The 20,185-nt window shown below is 37.8% G+C and overlaps 1 protein-coding gene and 1 pseudogene across 4 annotated transcripts in view; both read left to right on the top strand.

Annotated features, from left to right (window-relative positions):
• RALGAPA2 (Ral GTPase activating protein catalytic subunit alpha 2) overlaps positions 1-20,185 on the top strand; it is a 374,904-nt gene that overhangs the window by 201,603 nt on the left and 153,116 nt on the right. For all 4 annotated transcript variants that reach the window (XR_006655322.3, XR_006655321.3, XM_024559518.4 and 1 more), the window contains exons 25-26: positions 9,830-9,958; positions 11,470-11,528. Coding sequence is in view for 2 of the 4 variants with exons in the window: in XM_024559518.4 (XP_024415286.1) it covers positions 9,830-9,958; positions 11,470-11,528 (188 nt within the window). In the remaining 2 variants the exon portion in view is untranslated. The remainder of the gene's footprint in view (positions 1-9,829; positions 9,959-11,469; positions 11,529-20,185) is intronic.
• Positions 986-1,698, top strand: LOC112303945 (transforming protein RhoA pseudogene; annotated as a pseudogene).

Raw genomic sequence — 20,185 nt, 5'->3', positions numbered from 1 at the left:
CTCTCGGATAGATGCCCTGGCAGCTGATGTGTGAAATTGTAGGATAAGATGACACAGTGGTATTGGGAAGGCGTTTCATCAAAAGGCCAGAGTGTGAAAAATCATATCCTCACTAATATTTCAGCACATTTACACAGTCAGAAGCAGGACTTGTCTCTTAGAATTTTATTAGCATTTTCTAGTAAATGGTGGCACAGACTTAGATGTATGTAATAGAGAATTTCAAGTGACCATTATCGATAGTTTTTTTTTTCATTATTGCCTTGTGTATTAGAAGTCTAGTAGGAAATATTTTCTTTAAATGTTAGAACATAAAGAGATGTCTGTGATGAAGATAGAATTTTAAGTGTACATTATCAACATTTTTTCATTATTGACTTAGTTATTAGAAGTCTAGGAGAAAATAGTTTTAAATGTTAGAACACTAACATTTTAACCAGAGAGTGAATATATATTTTATTAATGTGCAGAATTCCTGTACTGAAAATTTGGAAGCACATGGACTGACTAAATGGGTATTAAGAGCTTAAAAAAGAATTTATTTGCAATGTCCACATTAACTTCCATTATTAGGGCAATATCTTAGTGCTTTGGAGAGAACACTCATGCATTTAAATTTAAAGGGCTTCTTATATTTGTTTTCATTATAACTGTTACCTGTTCAGATTCATTTTTTTCCTTTTCAAACGGTGTAAATAAAATTAGCTTTACTGTCCTGCTGCCCCCCATCCTCTTTCCCTCTCACTCCCTACCCTCCACCTACCATCCTCTATGGGTTCTCTCTTTAGTCAGCCACCCACTCCTCAGCCACCCACCCTAGTCTCCAAGCTTGTGACTCACTAACAAGCATCCTCAGTGCAGAGAGGTGGGAGCCAGAGCCAGAGCCAGAGTGGTTGCCTGAGTGCCTTTTATCAGAAGTTCAAGGCACTTTGTAGAACTTCTGCCATACAGGTAGGTGGTGAATCTTACAGCACCTTTGTAAATAATGGCTACCATCTGGAAGAAATTGGTGATGGTTGGTGGTGGAACCTGTGGCAAGACTTGCTTGCTCATTGTTTTTAGCAAGGACCAGCTTCAAGACATGTATGCACCTACAGTGTTTGAGAACTGTGTGGCAGATACTGAAGTGGAGTTGGCTTTGTGGGACACAGCTGGGCAGCAAGATTATGGTTGCTTGAGGCTTCTCTCCTACCCAGACACTGATGTTATACTGATGTGTTTCTCCATTGACAGCCCTGATAGTTTAGAAAACATCCCATAAAAATGGACTCTGGAAGTCAAGCATTTCTGTCCCAGCATGCCCATCATCCTGGTTGGGAACAAGGAGGATCTTTGGAATGATGAGCATACAAGGTGGGAGTTAGTCAAGATGAAGGAGGAGCCAATAAAATCAGAGGAAGGCAGAAATATGGCAAACAGGATTGGTGCCTTTAGATACATGGAATGTTTATCAGTAAAGACCAAAGATGGAGTGAGGGAGGTTTTTGAAATGGCCATAAGAGCTGCTCTGTATGCCAGACTTGGGAAGAAAAAAATCTGTATGCCTTGCCTTGTGAAACCCCGCTGCAAGCACAACCATCATGTGGTTTATTTTGAAGTTCTGTTTATTAATCTTAGGGTATGATTACTGGCCTTTTTCATTTATCTATAATTTGCCTGAGATTACAGTCAGAAATATTTTGCTACCACTGTGTAGAAGCCAACCATGATTATTAATGATGTCTCACCTACCTGACCTGCCAGGGTCCTTCTGACACCTTTCTAGTTCAAGGAATTTCTTAACTTCTTCTTTCTAGAAACAGTAATGGTAACTTTTGTGAATTAGTCTGTAACTACTTCATAATGGACATGTCTTGCCTGCTATCTGTCAGCTGCAAGGTACACCGGTGAGTCCCCACTTCAGAACTTTACTTCTGAACAAATTTCATTGGCATAGCTCTGGAGTGGGCATCCAGTTTTTTCAAAATGTGTTCAGCCAGAAAAGGCCCAAGTCCATGCAGCTGTAGCAAAGTTTCAGTTCTGTGGTTTTGTGTTAGTTACCTTACAGTTGTAGTGTAATTAAAGCCACTTAATATATATTACCAAAAAATAAATATACCTACCCCAAACTACAAATAGTAATTTTTGTAAAATTAGATTTGGATTTGCTAATACTGATATTTATCATCCCCACAGAAAGTAGTAGTGTTGTTTTTTAAGTGTATTTGAAAATAAAATCAGATGGAAATTTTTCTTAAAAATTGGCTTGACTGTTTGCAAGGGACTCATATTGAAATCAATAGGTATATCTAGCCACCTGAATTTTGTTTGACACATTATTACATTTTCTCTCTTATTTCTTCTGTGCCTAATTTCAGACTCCAACACTGAGTTTTAAGTTAAATTGCTTTTTAATACATTGTATAACTGGTATATCATACTGCTATTTTCATGCACTAATTTTTTCTTATAAGGCTAAATTAAAAAGCAAAGGGTAGGGATGAGGGAAGGAAAAAAGGAAGAAAAATGTTGAATTTGTTTAGCTATTTTTCTCTGAAGACTATGACAACTTTAAATACTTCATTTCTGAAAAAGATTTTAGGAAAATCATTCTCAAAGAACTTCAAATTTATTTTCAGCCATTCATATCAACATTGAAAAACTTACAGGATATGAGAAGAAAAATCATACTATTTTTTTTTTACTTGCTGTGAGAATTTTTAATAAAAATGCTGGCACCCTTTCTAGAGTAATATGAATGGTGTTCATTCTTTGTGAAAATTTCTCTTTTGGCTAGATGAACTATTATAGTAGCCTTCCAAGGGGGAGAGAGAATGAGAATTTAAGAATTACTAAAGGAACAATAAGTCTTTGAATTACTCTCTCAGTTTAAAATTGAAGATTAAAATTATAGGGGAACTGCTGAGAGGTGTTTAGATGTGACACACCTGCTCAGTCAAAATTTTCAGTTAGCACGTTAATTACAAGTCCAAAGTACCTGTCCTGCTGAGGCAGTGAGGGAAAGAGAGATGCGTATACAGGTCACAGAAGATGGGTAGAAGCCTGTGCTCAGCAAACATTATTTGTAATAGCTGAAACCTAGAACCAATCCAGATATTCATCAACAACAGAACAGATGAATTGTGGGGTGCACAAAGGATAGAATATTACATATAATTCTCTTTCTATTCTTGACTCTGGAGCTCTGTAGAGCCTGGTCTGGATTCAGTCCCCCTATAGCCTTGTATTAGTTATCCTTGGACCATATACTTAAGCACAGGGGCCTCATTTCTACTGTATGAAAATTGGGATTCATCATAGGCCCAGTGCTTAGGTAAAAAAAAATTATCTAGATTTACTACATTCTTTGAATTAAGCTGTGCAACAACTCTATTTTCTTTAAGATGGAATATTTTGTATTTAATTGTTCTGTAGTTTAGCATCTAAAAGTCCACAATGCAAGCCAGACTCACACACTGGGTAGTACTTAAGGCTACTTAGGGAAAAGAATCAACTTAAAGTCTTCACTGAGACTGGTGGGAAGAGGGACAGTTAGTGAAGGATGACAGAGGAAGTCTATTTGAGAAACACCATGGACCTGCTGTGAGCCAGGACCTGATCTAGATGAGTATGACAGGATCCGTACTCTTAGAATCAGATAGGTAAACTAAGTATTAATATTTGCACATAAGTTTCTAGCAGCCACAGTAAAATCATATCCAGAACCCAGAGGAGCACCAATATAGGAATAATTAATTCTGCTTGGTAAAAGTTGGAGGGGAAGCCACACATTAGGAAAGTCTTCATGGAAGAAGTGATGCTGAAGTAGAAGTCTGAAAGGTGATCAGTGTTCATCCAGTAAATGAGGACAGCAGCAGCCACCCCTTACCTCAAGGCAGTATTTATTGAGCATCCACTGGGATAGAGAAGTGTTGAAGACTGTCAAAAACCCTGCCTTCTTGAAGGATACAAACATTAAATGAATACATAATGCAACAGGAAGTGATGATTGAGAAAAAAAAAAAAGCAGGGATGCCAGAAAACAGGTTAAATGATACAATCTTGAATTTGCTTTAAAATACTGAAAGTGGAATCTTTTAAGTGAATTTTAAATCTTGAAGTGAAAAGGAAATAGATGAGGTAAGAGTGGTAAAATCTTTTGTAATTAAAAAAAATTTTAAATTATTATCATCATCATCATCATCTTAGGATATATCTTCAGGAGTGAGATCACTGGGTCAAAAGGCAGTTCCATTTTTAATTTTTTAAGGAAACTCCATACTGTTTTCCACAGTGGCTGCACAAGTCTGCCTTCCCACAAATAGTACATGAGCATTCCCCTTTTCTCCACATCCTCACCAGCACTTGTTGCTTGTTGATTTATTGATGATAGCCATTCTGGCATGCATGAGGTGATATCTCATTATGGTTTTAATTTGCATTTCTCTGATGATTAGTGATGTTAAGCATTTTTTCATATGTCTGTTGGCATTTATATGCCCTCTTTGGAGAAGTGTCTATTCAGGTCCTTTGCCCATTTTTTAATTGGGTTTTTTGTGGTTTTGGTGTTAAGTACTCTGAGTTCTTTATAAATTTTGGATATTATCTCCTTATCAGGTGTGTCATTGGCAAATATGCTCTTCCATAGAGTGGATTCCCTTTTCATTTTGTTGATGGTTTCTTTTGCTGTGCAGAAACTTTTTAGTTTGATATAGTCCCATTTGTTTGTTTATTTTTTTATTTCTTTTCCCCTAGGAGATGTATCAGCAAACACATTGCTATGAGAGATGTCTGAGATATTACTGACTGTGTTTTTGTCTAGGATTTTTATGGTGTGGTGACTTACTTTTAAGTCTTTTATCCATTTTGAGTTTATCTTTTTGTATGCTGTAAGTTGTTGACCTAGTTTCATTTTTTTGGCAGGTACCTGTCCACTTTTCCAACACCATTTATTGAAGACACTCTTTACTCCACTGTATGTTCTTGACTCCCTGTCAAATAGTAATTGATCATGAAGACATGGGCTAATTTCTGGATTCTCTGTTCTTTTTCATTGATCTATATGCCTGTTCTTATGCCAGTACCAGGCTGTTCTGATTACAGTGTACTTTTAGTATGGCTTGATATCAGGTATTGTGATACCTCCAACTTTGTTCTTCTTAATTAAGATTGCTGAGGCTACTTGGGGATTTTTTTGGTTCCATACAAATTTTTGGAATACTTGTTCTAAATCTATGAAATATGTTGTTGGTGTTTTAATAGGAGTTGCATGGAATCTATAGCTTGCTTTGGCTAGTGTGAACATGATATATACTTCAAGGGGGGTAAAATCTTAAATCTAGGTGTCGGGTGTATAGATACAGTATTTTTTCTTCTTTTATGTTTAAAGTTTTTCTTAACATAAAAATGAAAGTAAAGGTAGCAGACAAGAGGACAGAGCAATGGAGGCGGGTGGTATTACATAGAATTACAGAGTTCTGTGGTAAGGTGGAGCTTGTCAGAGTGAGCTGCATTCTTGAGCCCCTAGTGGAGATGTCATTCATACAGGTAGTTGTATCTACAAATCTGGACTTCAGGAAGGCAGTCTTGGCTAGAGAGATATGTTGGGGAGTAAGGAACATGTTGGAGGCATTTAAATCCACGGGTTTAGATATCCCTTGGAGTGAGTATATATCTGAGAGAGAAGAGGGCAAGGAACTGCACTTAGAATCCCAGTATTTAGATCCTGAGGAAATGAAAAGTTCCAGCATGGGGATTGTCAGATATCCTTGGGAACCAATAAAATGGTGTCCCATAGGCCAAATGATTAAAGTGTTTCCCATGTACTAGTGAGCTGTCAACTTACATTCATTGCCACTAAAGAGTCAGGTGAGGTAAGGCCTGGATGGTGACCATTGAGTTTTGCATTGTGGAAGTCATGTAACAAGAAGCTGTGTACTCACTGACTGACGTGAGCAGATCTTAACATTCTGCTATAGTAGTCTCAAATCTTTGTGTTGATTAATGAAATAACACATTAAAGATGGAGAATCTTCATCCCCTATGCCATTGCCCCTCAGGGCTGTCATTGCGCTTGCCTACACTATACTTCAGTGACTGAATGCTACTCTCCTCTTCCTGATAGGATCTATTCATGTCACACTCGTGCTGGGGTTAGGAGTCTGATGGCATCACTCCTCAGATACAATGAGATGAGAACTGTGCCACGTGGCTTGTGGATCTCTTCCCAGGCACCCCTGATGCCTTTCTCAGACTCCTCCTGCTACAGTAACCCCAGCCCCTCCAAGCACACTTGCATGTTCTCCGGGCCTTGTGCACCTGGTACCTTTTACAGTTCTGTGGGTGCCCTGAGTGCCTTTGCCTTTTCCATTGTCACTGTGTGCAACATGCCTCTTGCCTTTGCACCTCACACTTACTCTCCACCTGTCCGGATGACTCCTACTCCACTATAGTATATACGGCAGTTTCTTTTAATGTTTTCTAACCATCCTGAGAAGAACAAATTATTACCTCATCTTGGTTCCTATCCAGGGGTGTCCAACCTGTGGCCCTACACAAAATCCTAACTTTACTTAAAATATTATTAGATTTTTTTTGTGATTACGTGTCACAATGTATTTAATGTGTGGCCTAAGACAACTCTTCTTCCAATATTGCACAGAGACACCAAAAGGTTGGACACCTATCTGTGTGTTTTATGTTGTCTTTTTTCTTTTTTTACTATATTTTATTGATTATGCTATTACAGTTGTCCCATTTACCCACCTTCACTCCACTCCATCCCGCACACCCCCTCCATCCCACATTCCCTCCCTAAAGTTCATGTCCATGGGTCATACATATAATTTCTTTGACTTCTACATTTCCTATACTATTCTTACCTTCCCCCTGTCTATTTTGTACCTACCATTTATGCTACTTATTCTCTGTACCTTTACCCCCTCTCTCCCCCTCCCACTCCCCTATTGATAACCCTCTATGTGATCTCCATTTCTGTGGTTCCGTTCCTGTTCTAGTTGTTTGCTTCGTTTGCTTTTGTTTTTCTTTTAGGTGTGGTTGTTAATAACTGGGAGTTTGCTGTCATTTTTACTCTTCATATTTTTTATCTTCTTTTTCTTAGATAAATCCCTTTAACATTTCATATAATAAGGGCTTGGTGATGATGAACTCCTTTAACTTGACCTTATCTGGGAAACACTTTATTTACCCTTCCATTCTAAATGATAGCTTTGCTGGATACAATAATCTTGGATGGAGGTCCTTGGCTTTCATGACTTAGAATACTTCTTTCCAGCCCTTTCTTGCCTGTAAGGTCTCTTTGGAGAAATCAGCTGACAGTCTTATGGGAACTCCTTTGTAGGTAACTGTGTCCTTTTCTCACTGCTTCTAAGATTCTCTTCTTCTGTTTAATCTTGGGTAATGTAATTATGATGTGCCTTGGTGTGTTCCTCCTTGGGTTCAGCTTCTTTGGGACTCTGAGCTTCCTAGACTTCCTGGACTTCCTGGAAGTCTATTTCCTTTGCCAGATTGGGGAAGGTCTTCTTCATTATTTGTTCAAATAAGTTTTCAATTTTTTGTTCTTCCTCTTCTCCTTCTGGTACCCCTATAATTTGGATGTTGGAATGTTTAAAGATGTCCTGGAGGTTCCTAAACCTCTCCTCATTTTTCCGAATTCTTGTTTCTTCATTCTTTTCTGGTTGGATGTTTCTTCCTTCTGGTCCACACTGTTGATTTGAGTTCCAATTTCCTTCCCATCACTATCAGTTCCCTGTACATTTTCCTTTGTTTCTCTTAGCATAGCTTTCATTTTTTCATCTAATTTGTGACCAAATTCAACCAATTCTGTGAGCTTCCTGATTACCAGTGTTTTGAACTGTGTATCTGATAGGTTGGCTCTGTGTCGCTTAGTTGTATTTTTTCTGGAGCTTTGATATTTGGGCCAACTTTTTTGTCTTGGCGCACCTGTTACGTGAAGGGGTGGAGCCTTAGGTATTCACCAGGGCAGGGTAACGCTTGTTGCTGCACTGTGATGCTGTATGTGGGGGAGGGGTCCAATAGGGAGCAATGGTGCTTGCTTCGCTCTCTGCTGGGTTTTAGTCACTCCCTCTGCTACCCACAATCAAATTGGGCCCTTCTGGTGCTGATTCCAGGGTGAGTGGGTTTGTGCATGTTCTAGAACCCTGTGGATCTCTCCAACAACCTGTCCTGTGAGGCTGGGAGTTCCTCCTGCTGCTGCCTCAACCCCCACAGGTGTTTTCAATCAGGGGTTTAAGGCTTTATTTCCCCATGCTGGAACTCTGGGTTGTGTGGTCTGTCACCAGGTCTACCAGCTGCTGCCTCACTACCAGCTGCAGGTTTGCCCACCCGACTCCACAATCCACCATCTCCCTGGGTCTGCCAGCCACTGCCTTGCTGCAAGTCCTGTCTGCCCAGCTGCCCATCTTCGCCTCTCCTACCAGTTTGGATGAATGTTTTTTCTTTATCTCCTTGGTTGTCAGACTTCCATACAGTTCGATTTTCTGTCAGTTCTGGTTGTTTTCTATTTTTAAATTGTTGTTGTCCTTCTTTTGGTTGTGCAAGTAGGTACGGTGTGTCTACCTACACCTCCATCTTGTTCAGAAGTCCCGTAAAGACCTAGGTTGTCTTTTATTAAGTACTGATCAGAACCAAGACAGGTGAAAAATGAATGTAATGGGCTCTGATGATATCCCCAGTGTGTGGCTCTCATAGCACCACTTCTTCATTGAATTGAATATAGGTATTATTTGCCTTTTCTCCCCCATCCCAGAAACCACACCCCTTGTCTCTGAGGGAGGGAAGCTCTCTTTAATTTTGTACTCAAGTGTTCAACAGTATAGGCCCAGTGTGGACCCTAGAGTTAGATGGCCTCATTTCAAATCAGGGTTTGTCACTTGAAAAACTAATTTCTCTAAGCCTCAGTTTTCTCACCTGTAAAATGGAAATGATAACAGTATCTACTTATGGGTTATTGAGGGTATTCTATGACGAAGTGCTTGTATAGCACTTAGAACAGTGCCTAGCAGAATGAGAACTCCTTAAGTGTTAGCTACAGTAGTTGTAATAATTAGATAATAGAAGACAGGCAGAGGTGAATAGATGGATGACATACCTTTATGGTGCCTGCCCCCATTCTTGGCTAATCATAGCTGCTAGTTAGTATTGGCTGAATTGAAATCTAGTGAAATGCCTCCTTTAATATATACCTAAGTGCAGTAATGAGAAACGAGTGATTTTGTATCTCACTGGATACAAAATACAGTCAGACACTGTATTTTGCAAAGTAGTTCAATAAATTTGGTAAATGATGTCTTCTCTCTCTACCTGCTGATAGTTAGCCTGACTTTTCTTCCTTATGAATTTTCATTAACTTTCTTTACAGGAAAAGTAATATTAAATTGGTATCATATACTCTTCTTTGTCAAGAACATAAGACTAAAAAGAAAAAAAGGTAAAACAATTATGACTGAGTCATTTGCTTTTCTGACTCTGAATGAATCTGCAGGTCAGTTTTCACAGTGCTTCTTTAGATTTGAGTACAGTGATATTTTCTATTCCTTGGAAATTTGCTTTTTCATTTAGGCTTTTTCATTTTTCATTTGCTTTTTTATTTTTTTCAAATTTTTCATTTGCTTTTTCATTTGCTTTTTCAAACCTGTGTTGCTTAAGTATTCACCTGGGGGAAAATAACCAGGCATTGTTTGATATTTTTAATCTAAGGTAAAATAATTATAAAGATTTCCTTTCAAAAGCGTGAAAAAGTAAAACATAACTCCTATCTAAAGTTTCTAACTTACAGAAAGTAAAATGTGTTTCACTTTTTTGTGTGTAGGCACCTCGTTCAGAAGCTCTCACCATTCTCGGCTCTCTCGTCTGCTTTCCAAATACCTACCAGGAGATCCCTTTGCTGCAGTCTGTGCCAGAAGTTAGTGAAGTCACTACAGGAACTGAAGATGTCAAGGTACATAATGCATTTGACTAAATCTCAAGTTTAGCATTTAATAATTGTAGCTCTATGGTTATCTCTTCCATTATTACATAGTGACCTAATTACACCTGAAAGTTTTGCTATATTATTTAAAAGTTTCAGTAGTTTTGTTTTTCAGAAAGCTGTTTTAGGGGGATTAAATGTATGAGATTCAGAGTATACTCCAGTTATAACTGATAGGTTCTTCAGGTGTTTTTTATTAGATCTGTTTATGAGGCCTATGGTCATAATTATGTAATAAACCATTCTTGGTAATTATTTTCTTAATTTAATTATGCTGCATTAGTGCAGCAAATGAATTTATAAGAAATAATTGAAATAAGCTAAATATTCTATTTCATCGTGGCCTGATTAAATTACACAAATAATTTGAAATTCCAAATTATTCCTTGGATAATAAAAGTAAGCATTTGTTCTCTCCTCCCCTGACTTTGGGGCAAAAAAGAAAGTGCTTTCCAAATCCCAAAATTGATCAGCCTAATCTATCTATAGTACATAATTACAGTCAATAATTCAGTGTACAATATATAATCCAATTAAAGACAGTTACCTACAAAGGAGTGCCCATATGACTATCAGTTGATTTCTCAAAAGAAACCTTGCAGGCAAAAAGGGGCTGAAAAGAAGTATTCAAAGTCATGAAAGGCCAGGACCTGCATCCAAGATTACTCTCTCCAACAAAGCTGTCATTTAGAAGGGAAGGGCAGATAAAGTGCTTCCCAGACAAGGTCAAGTTAAAGGAGTTCATCATCGCCAAGCCCTTATTATATGAAATGTTAAAGGGACTTATGTAAGAATAAGAAGATGATCAAAACTATGAACAGTAAAATGACAACAAACTCACAAGTATTAACAACTGAACCTAAAAAAGAACTCCGACCAACTTAAGCAAACAACTAGAACAGGAACAGAATCACAGAAATGGAGATCACATGGAGGGTTATCAGTGGGGAGGGAGAGTGGGAAGAAACAGAAACAAGTACAGAGAATAAGTAGCATAAATGGTAGGTAGAAAATAGACAGGGGAACATTAAGAATAGTATAGGAAATGTAGAAGTCAAAGAACTTATATGTACGACCCATAGACATGTACTGTGGTGTTGGAGGTAGGATACTGGGTGGGAGGGGGTTGAAGGGCAGAGGGGAATAAAGGGGAGAAAATTTGGTACAACTGTAATAGCATAATTAATAAAATATACTGAAAAATAAAGTAAAAGAAAACCAAGATTTTCCTATCTAGAAGTCTCATTTTTTTGCTAGCTTTTTATTGTATACTCAGAAACTCTGCTCTGTAGGCTAGCATGATTGCCCAGAGGACTCTCCCCAAGCCTCCTTGTTTCCTTCCCCCAGGTTCTCCCTAATGGGAGCCTTTCCAGAGGTCCTTGGTCCTTAAGTAGCCCTCAACTGCCTGGAACACAGTCAGAACATGTAGGAAACCAACTACTAAACAAAAGTTTTTATTTTACTTAATTTCTTTTTTTTAGCATTACCTCATAAATATTTTACTGAAGAATGCCACAGAGGAACCAAGTGAATGTGCAAGGTAAATGTTAAATAAAAGTAAACCATTTTATAATTTTAAGATACACATTTATGTGTAAAACACAGTGTTAATAAATACTTATTATTTTGCATCACCCTTACATACACTAAAAAGTATAACAAGTATTGTATCAGGAAATTGCTTTACTTAATTTTTTCATTAGAAATTTATTCCAATTTCCACTATGATTCCTTCATTGAGTCATGATTTATTTAGAGACATATTTTTGAATTTCCAAACATATGGTTATTTATATTCATCTTTTTGCTACTGGTTGCATTGTTGGTGAGAAATGCTGTTTGCCTGATAACAGTCTTAGAACTTGTTGAGATTTTCTTTATGACCCTATATGTAATCAGTTTTTGAAAATGTCTCATACATGCTTGAAAAAAACTGTGTCACACTGTTCTTTAAATGTTGGGTGTTGTGTTCTAGATGTGTCTATTTTATTAATTTTTAAAATTATGTCCTTTAAATATTCCATGTTCTTTTTAATTTTTTATCACTTCGTCATTTACTGAGAAAAAGACATTAAAATCTCCCACTGATATCTGTCCTTGTGTATCTGTTCATTTTTGTTTTATATCTTTCGAAGCTATGTTATTAGCTGCAAAGAGTTAAAAATTATATCTATAATGAATTAAATCATTGTATTTATTTTTGTAATGACCCTCTTTACCTCTAAGAATATTTTTTTTATCTTAAAGACCACTCATTTGATACTGACTCAGCTATTTTTTTTTTTTAATTTATTTATTGTTATTTAATTACAGTTGTATGCCTTTTCCCCCATCCCTTCACCCCACCCCAGGTGAACCCACTTCCCTCCCCCCTCTCCACCCTCCCCCTTGGATTTGTTCATGTGTCCTTTATAGTAGTTCCTGTAATCCCCTCTACCCACTGTCCCCGCCCCCACCCCCCACCCCCGCCCTTGCTATTGTTACATTGTTCTTAACTTCAATGTCTCTGGTTATATTTTGTTTGCTTTTTCCTTCTATTGCTTATGTTCCAGTTAAAGGTGAGATCATATGGTATTTGTCCCTCACTTCCTGGCTTATTTCACTTAGCATAATGCTCTCCAGTTTCATCCATGCTGTTGCAAAGGGTATAAGCTCCTTCTTTCTCTCTGCTGCGTAGAATTCCATTGTGTAAATATACCATAGTTTTTGGATCCACTCGTTTGCTGATGGGCACTTCGGTTGCTTCCAGTATTTGGCTATTGTAAATTGTGCTGCTATGAACATTGGGGTGCACAGATTCTTTTGGATTGGTGTTTCAGTGTTCTTAGGGTATAATCCCAGCAGCGGAATTACTGGGTCAAAGGGCAGTTCCATTTTTAGTTTTCTGAGGAAATTCCATATTGTTTTCCACAGTGGCCTCACCAGTCTGCATTCCCACCAACAGTGCACGAGGGTTCCCTTTTCTCCGCATCCTCTCCAACATTTGTTTGTGGATTTGTTTATGTTGGCCATTCTGACTGGTGTGAGATGATACCTCATTGTGGTTTTAATTTGCATCTCTCTGATGGCTAGTGATGCTGAGCATCTTTTCATATGTCTCTGGGCCTTCTGTATGTCTTCCTTGGAGAAGTGTCTGTTCAAGTCCTTTGCCCATTTTTTAATTGGGTTGTTTGTCTTCCTGGAGTGGAGTCGTGTGAGTTCTTTATATATTTTGGAGATCAGGCCCTTGTCTGAGGTATCATTGGCAAATATGCTTTCCCATACTGTTGGTTCTCTTTGTAATTTGGTGCTGTTTTCTTTAGCCATGCAGAAGCTTTTTATTTTGATGAGGTCCCATTTGTTTATTCTTTCCTTTATGTCCCTTGCTTTAGGGGATGTGTCTGTGAGGATGTTGCTGCGTGGAATGTCTGAGATTTTCCTGCCAATGTTTTCCTCAAGGACTTTTATGGTGTTACGGCTTATATTTAAGTCTTTTATCCATCTTGAGTTTATTTTCGTGTATGGCGTAAGTTGGTGATCGAGTTTCATTTTTTTGCACGTAGCTGTCCAGATCTCCCAACACCATCTGTTGAAGAGACTGTTTTTGCTCCATTTTATGCTCCTGCCTCCTTTGTCAAATATTAATTGATCGTATAGATTTGAGTTTATTTCTGGGCTCTCTATTCTGTTCCATTGGTCTATGAGCCTGTTTTTATGCCAGTACCAGGCTGTTTTGATTACCGTGGCCTTGTAATACAGTTTGATATCAGGTATTGTGATACCTCCTGCTTTGTCCTTCTTTCTCAAAATTGCTGCTGCTATTCGAGGTCGTTTATGGTTCCATATGAATTTCTGCAATGTTTGTTCTATATCTGTGAAATATGTCATGGGTACTCTAATAGGGATTGCATTGAATCTATAAATTGCTTTGGGTAGTATGGCCATTTTGATGATGTTAATTCTTCCAATCCATGAACATGGTACATGCTTCCATTTGTTTGTATCTTCCTTAATTTCTTTCTTCAGTGTTGTGTAGTTTTCTGAGTACAGGTCTTTTACCTCCTTGGTTAGGTTTATTCCTAGGTACTTTATTTTTCTTGTTGCTATATCGAATGGGATTTTTTTCCTGATTTGTGTTTCTGCAGTTTCGTTGTTGGTGTACAGGAATGCCTTTGATTTCTGGGTATTGACTCTGTATCCAGCTATTTTGCCAAATTCATTTATTAGGTCGAGTAGTTTTTGAGTGGAGTCTATAGGGTTTTCCATGTACACTATCATGTCGTCTGCAAACAGTGACAGTTTCATTTCCTCCTTTCCAATTTGGATGCCTTTTATTGCTTTTTCTTGTCTGATTGCTGTGGCTAGGACTTCCAATACTATGTTGAATAGGAGTGGTGAGAGAGGGCATCCTTGTCTTGTTCCTGATCTTAGTGGGAAAGCTCTAAGTTTTTGTCCATTGAATGTGATGTTGGCTGTAGGTCTCTCATATATGGCCTTAATTATGTTGAGGACTGCTCCCTTTATTCCCACTTTGCTGAGTGTTTTTATCAGAAATGGGTGCTGTATCTTATGGAATGCTTTTTCCGCATCTATTGATATGATCATGTGATTTTTGTCTTTGCTGTTGTTGATGTGATGTATTATGTTTATTGATTTGCGAATATTGTACCATCCTTGCATCCCTGGGATGAATCCCACTTGGTCATGGTGGATGATCTTTTTAATATATTGCTGGATGCGGTTTGCTAATATTTTGTTGAGAATTTTAGCGTCTATGTTCATCAGCGATATTGGCCTGAAGTTTTCTTTCTTCGTTGTGTCTTTATCTGGTTTTGGGATTAGGATGATGTTGGCTTCATAAAAAGAGTTTGGGAGTCTTCCATCAGTTTGGATTTTTTCGAATAGTCTGTGAAGGATAGGGGTTAGTTCTTCCTTAAATGCTTTGTAGAAATCTCCTGTGAAACCATCTGGTCCAGGGCTTTTGTGTGATGGGAGTTTCTTGATGACTGCTTCAATTTCCTTTGCTGATATTGGTCTGTTCAGGTTTTCTGCTTCTTCTTCAGTCAGTTTTGGAAGATTATATTTTTCTAGAAATGTGTCCATTTCATCTAGGTTTTCAAATTTCTTAGCATATAGGTCTTCATAGTAATTTCTTACGATCCTTTGTATTTCTGTGGTATCAGTTGTAATCTCTCCACTTTCATTTCTAATTCTGTTTATTTGGATCCTCTCTCTTTTCTTCTTGATAAGCCTACTTAAAGGCTTGTCGATTTTGTTTATCTTTTCAAAGAACCAGCTTCTGGATTCATTGATCCTTACAATTGTGCTTTTAGTCTCTATGTCATTTAGTTCTGCTCTGATCTTGGTTATTTCCTTCCTTCTGCTTGCTCTGGGCTGTCTTTGTTGTTGTTCCTCCAGTTCTTGTAGGCGTAGGGTTAGGTTGTTTGTGTGAACTGTTTCTAACTTCTTAAGGTAGGCCTGTATTGCTATGAACTTCCCTCTCAGGACTGCCTTTGCTGTGTCCCATAGGTTTTGGGTTGTTGTGAGTTCGTTTTCATTTGTTTCCAGGAAGTTTTTGATTTCTTCCCTAATCTCGTTCTTGACCCATTCATTGTTTAATAGCATGCTATTCAGTCTCCATGATTTTGAGTGTTTTGGGTTTTTACCCTCGGGGTTGGTTTCTAGTTTCAGACCCTTGTGGTCAGAGAAGATGCTTGATATGATTTCAATTTTCTTGAATTTGTTGAGGCTTGCTTTGTGTCCTATCATGTGGTCTATCTTTGAAAAAGTTCCATGGACACTTGAAAAGAATGTGTATTTTGCTTCTTTGGGATGAAAAGCTCTGTATATATCAGTGAAGTCCATTTCCTCTAGGGTATTGTTAAGTGACACAATATCTTTGTTAATCTTTTGTTTGGAAGACCTGTCCATTTTTGATAGTGGGGTGTTAAAATCCCCTACTATAATTGTGTTGCTGTCAATATCTTTCTTGAAATCCTCCAAGATTTTCTTTATGTATTTGGGTGCTCCTATGTTGGGTGCATATATATTTATAATGTTTATGTCTTCTTGGTGGATTCTTCCTTTGAGTATTATGAAGTGACCTTCTGGGTCTCTCTTTATGGCCCTTCTTTGGAAGTCTATTTTGTCTGATATGAGTATTGCTACCCCTGCTTTTTTTTCCTGTCCGTTTGCTTGGAAAATTTGTTTCCAGCCCTTCACTTTCAGTCTGTGTACGTCTTTTGTCCTGAGATGGGTTTCTTGTAGGCAGCATATGTGTGGGTCATGTTTTCTTATCCATTCAGCTGTTCTATGTCTTTTGATTGGAGCATTTAATCCATTTACATTTAAGGTTATTATCGATAGGTAGTTATTCATTGCCATTATTTCCTACCTGTGTTCCTCTGTCTTTCTCTTTTCCTTCCTTTCCTTAAAGCAGTCCCTTTAGCATCTCTTGCAGAGCTGTTTTGGTGGAGCTGTATTCTTTTAGACTTCTTTTGTCTGGGAAGCTCTTTATTTGGTCTTCTATCTTGATTGAGAGCCTTGCTGGGTAAAGTAGTCTTGGTTGGAGGCCTCTGGTTCTCATTACTTGGAATATTTTTTGCCATTCTCTTCTGGCTTGGAGCGTTTCCATTGAGAAGTCAGTTGCTAACCTTATTGGGGCTCCCTTGTATGTTACTTCCTTTTTCTCCCTTGCTGCCTTTAAGATCCTCTCTTTGTCTTGGAAATTTGCCATTTTAATTATGATGTGTCTTGCAGTGGGTCTCTTTGGGTTCCTCTTGTTTGGGACTCTCTGTGATTCCTGGATTTGGGTGACTTTTTCTCTCCTCAGATTAGGGAAATTTTCCATCATTACTTTTTCAAACAGGTTTTCTATCCCTTGCTCTTCTTCTTCTCCTTCTGGTATTCCTATTATACGGATATTGTTACGTTTCATGTTGTCCTGCATTTCCCTTATTGCCTCTTCATTCTTTCTGAGCCTCTTTTCCTTTTCTTGCTCCTTCTGGGTGTTTTTTTCTACTTTATCCTCCAGCTCGCTGATCCGATCCTCTGCTTCATCAAGTCTGCTTTTAATTCCTTCTACTGTGTTCTTCAATTCAGAAATTGTATTCTTCATTTCCTCTTGGCTCTTGTTGATATTTTCTATTTCCTTTTTCATGTTGATATAGTTTGCAGTGAGTTCATTGTAGTTTCCTTGTAGTTTCTGGTAGTTCTCTTTGAGCTCAGAGAGCTCAGTGAGCTTCCTGATGACCATTGCTTTGAACTCAGTATCTGATAGTTGACTTGCCTCTTTTTCGGTTAGTATTCTTTCTGAGACTTCCTCCTTTCCTTTCATTTGGGAATTGTTTCTTTGTCTTCCCATTGTTTGTGAGGCTCTTCTTGTTGGCCTCTGCTTCTTAAATTGCTTTGTTCTGAATCCCTGGGTTTATGATATGAACTTCTATGGTAGAATGCCAATGGGATTCGGTGGTGCTGTCTCCTTACTCTCCTGTGCTCACTGGTCTTGAGCTGACGTTTATGTGTTTAACACGGTCTAACTCTAGTCTTTTCAGCACTCCAGGTTTTGTTGTCACACCGTCAGATCTTTCAATGTCCTCTATCTTTGGTCTCTAATGTTCGTATATGCTGGAGTACTGTTGGCTGTTCGCTCTGCTCCTCTGATCAGCTAGGTATTTCCCTGGCGCTGAGGGGAAGTGGATTCCGCTCCCACCTATGTTGCCGCCATCTTCCAATTCCCTGACTCAGCTATTTTTAAATAATATTTCTATCCTTATAAATTTAACCTTTATATACTCTTCTCTTTTTTTTCAAAAAACTATACATACTTCATTTTATATGTTCATTCTGTCTAATCTTTATTTTCTAACTTAAGGATTAGTCCATTTACATGCATTGCAATTACTGATATATGTAGATGTATTTCTTTCATTTTATACTCTGTTATTGGTTCTTCACAATATTTCATTTTCTCCTTTCTTTTGCCTTCATTTTTTTCCTCTCCTTTTCATTCTTTCTTCCTCCCTTTCCCCCTTCCTTCTATTCATCCTTTCTTCTTTCCTTTCTTTTTCTTTCAGATTATTTTTCCTACTTTCTACTTACTATCTCTATTTTTTTTAGAAGTCATAGGCACTTTTTCAGTTCTCTTAAAGGTTACCTTAGAAATTTTACTATACACATTAACCTTACTAATTCTGAAGTTAGTCTGTCTCTGCCCTCTTCCTGAGCATTGCCAGTTCTTAAAACATCTGATTTGGTTCTACGTCACTGCACCTACTTCTTTCCTATCTCCCTCCTGTACCTAACCTCTGAGTGTTTGAGTCACTCGAGGCTTAGGACTGGCCCTCCATGACTTTCTAGGCACTCTTATTCATTCTAACCATACTTTAAATGCCACTTACCTGCTGATGATCTGAATTTATTTACCTAGTCCCTTCTGTGAACCCCTTATGTATTCAGGTATATATATCAAACTGCTTACTTGATATATTAGCTTGGATGTCTTAACATATCCAAACTTAACACAACCATAATTGAACCAGTGAGTCTGCTGTCTCTCAGAGTTCATCTTAGTACATGACACCATCTAACTAGACTTTTAACCCAGAAGTTTAGGGAATATCCTTGATTTCTCCTTCTTCTATAGCCACCACATTTAGCCCTTCAACAAGTTGTCAGTACTTTTTCTTCAATCCCCTTTTCTTTGGTGTAGAAAGTGATGTGTATGAGACAGTCCCTCTTAGTTGCATATGAAAGGAATCAGATTATGAAATTAAGGGCATGTAAGTATAGATAAGCAAGCAGACTGAAATATGATCAAGATGCAAATAAATTGAGACAATTTAGAGAATATAGGATAATTATAAGTGATAATTTAGAAAAATTAAGAAAAATAAGTTTTGTTTTATAAATTGGAGTAGCATGAGATGGCATAGTAGCAAAGAGGAGACTGTGTTGGAAGACAGCATGAGAGTGAAGGTAGTTTTGCCAATAGCTAAAAAAGAGTCTTGATACATAAAACTGATTTGGGATCACAAAGGACATACTTGGGATGCAGAGAATCTTAATTGGCAGGAATGCCTAGGCGTGAGGAATAATTAAGAGTATTGGAATTGGAAGATGCTAAATGGGAATGTTAAATGATAAATTTCAAAGAAAGAAAATAGCATGGGAGAGCTCTTATAAGCTCGTATGGCTTAAAACTCAAAGCAAGTCAGAGTAGTTTAGATTATAAAACCCTTTTATGGGTCACAAATGTTCTCCATAGTGCAAACCTAGTAGTTAATGGAGAAATGCACGTATTCCTACAAATGAGAGATCTTTGCTCTTAAATTATATTTAACAAATAGGTTAATGGGTTGTAAGAAAAGTACATATTTTCATATACACACTCATTTACATACACACATGCACACAAAGAAAGTGAGGCTCTTAAAAAAGTAAAAATGGAATTTTTGATATAATTCCAAGTTGTGTAGATTTTAGTGGGTTAAACAGAGTCTGGGTTAAGCTGCAGGAAAATAAAGAGACTTTTTGAAAAGGTATAGAATACACAGGAATGTAGAGTATATGCAAACTAAGAATGCAAAGTACAGTTTCTAGATGAGAATAAGCATAGGAATTAGGCAAGAGAAGAGACAGGAACATCAAGGGTTAGAATCGTGTGGAATTCCTGAATAATGCTGGTGTTGGAGAAACTAAAAAAGACCTGGCACAACTTGTAAACTGAGTTGAACTGCTTTTCTGAATGAATTTTGGTAGAAGGTGATACAGTCTTCAAAGGATTTTAATATGTTTGTTCTGATACACTTAGTTTATCCTTATTTGAAGAGGAGAGAATCCAGTGAAACATGGGGGTTTAAAAAACTCAATGATTTTAATTGTGGAATTACACTGAATACAAAGTGTTGGGGAGGTTTGCTCGCAGAGCCCCCCATCTGCCATGGATGAAAATAAGTCTACCAAGACAAGATCTGCTTGGGGAGGAAAGGTGGCTGATCTCCCAAAGGAGAAGAGCCGGGAGCCTTTTCCTCAGTAGGCTTTTATTGGGTTTAATTTGCATAGGAATACAGGGCTTATAGTAAAGCTCAATAATTGTCAGGCAGTAATGATCAAACAATTGATAACACTCAGAGAACTATGAGGGCTTATTTAGAGTCAGGGTCAGATAGCTAAAGGGCTATAAAACTTAGGGGAACAAACTCATTTTGTGCTTGGATC

The sequence above is a fragment of the Desmodus rotundus genome, chromosome 6, assembly GCF_022682495.2.
Source record: "Desmodus rotundus isolate HL8 chromosome 6, HLdesRot8A.1, whole genome shotgun sequence".
Lineage (NCBI taxonomy): Eukaryota > Metazoa > Chordata > Mammalia > Chiroptera > Phyllostomidae > Desmodus > Desmodus rotundus.
This window is presented reverse-complemented; position numbering and strand designations above follow the sequence as displayed.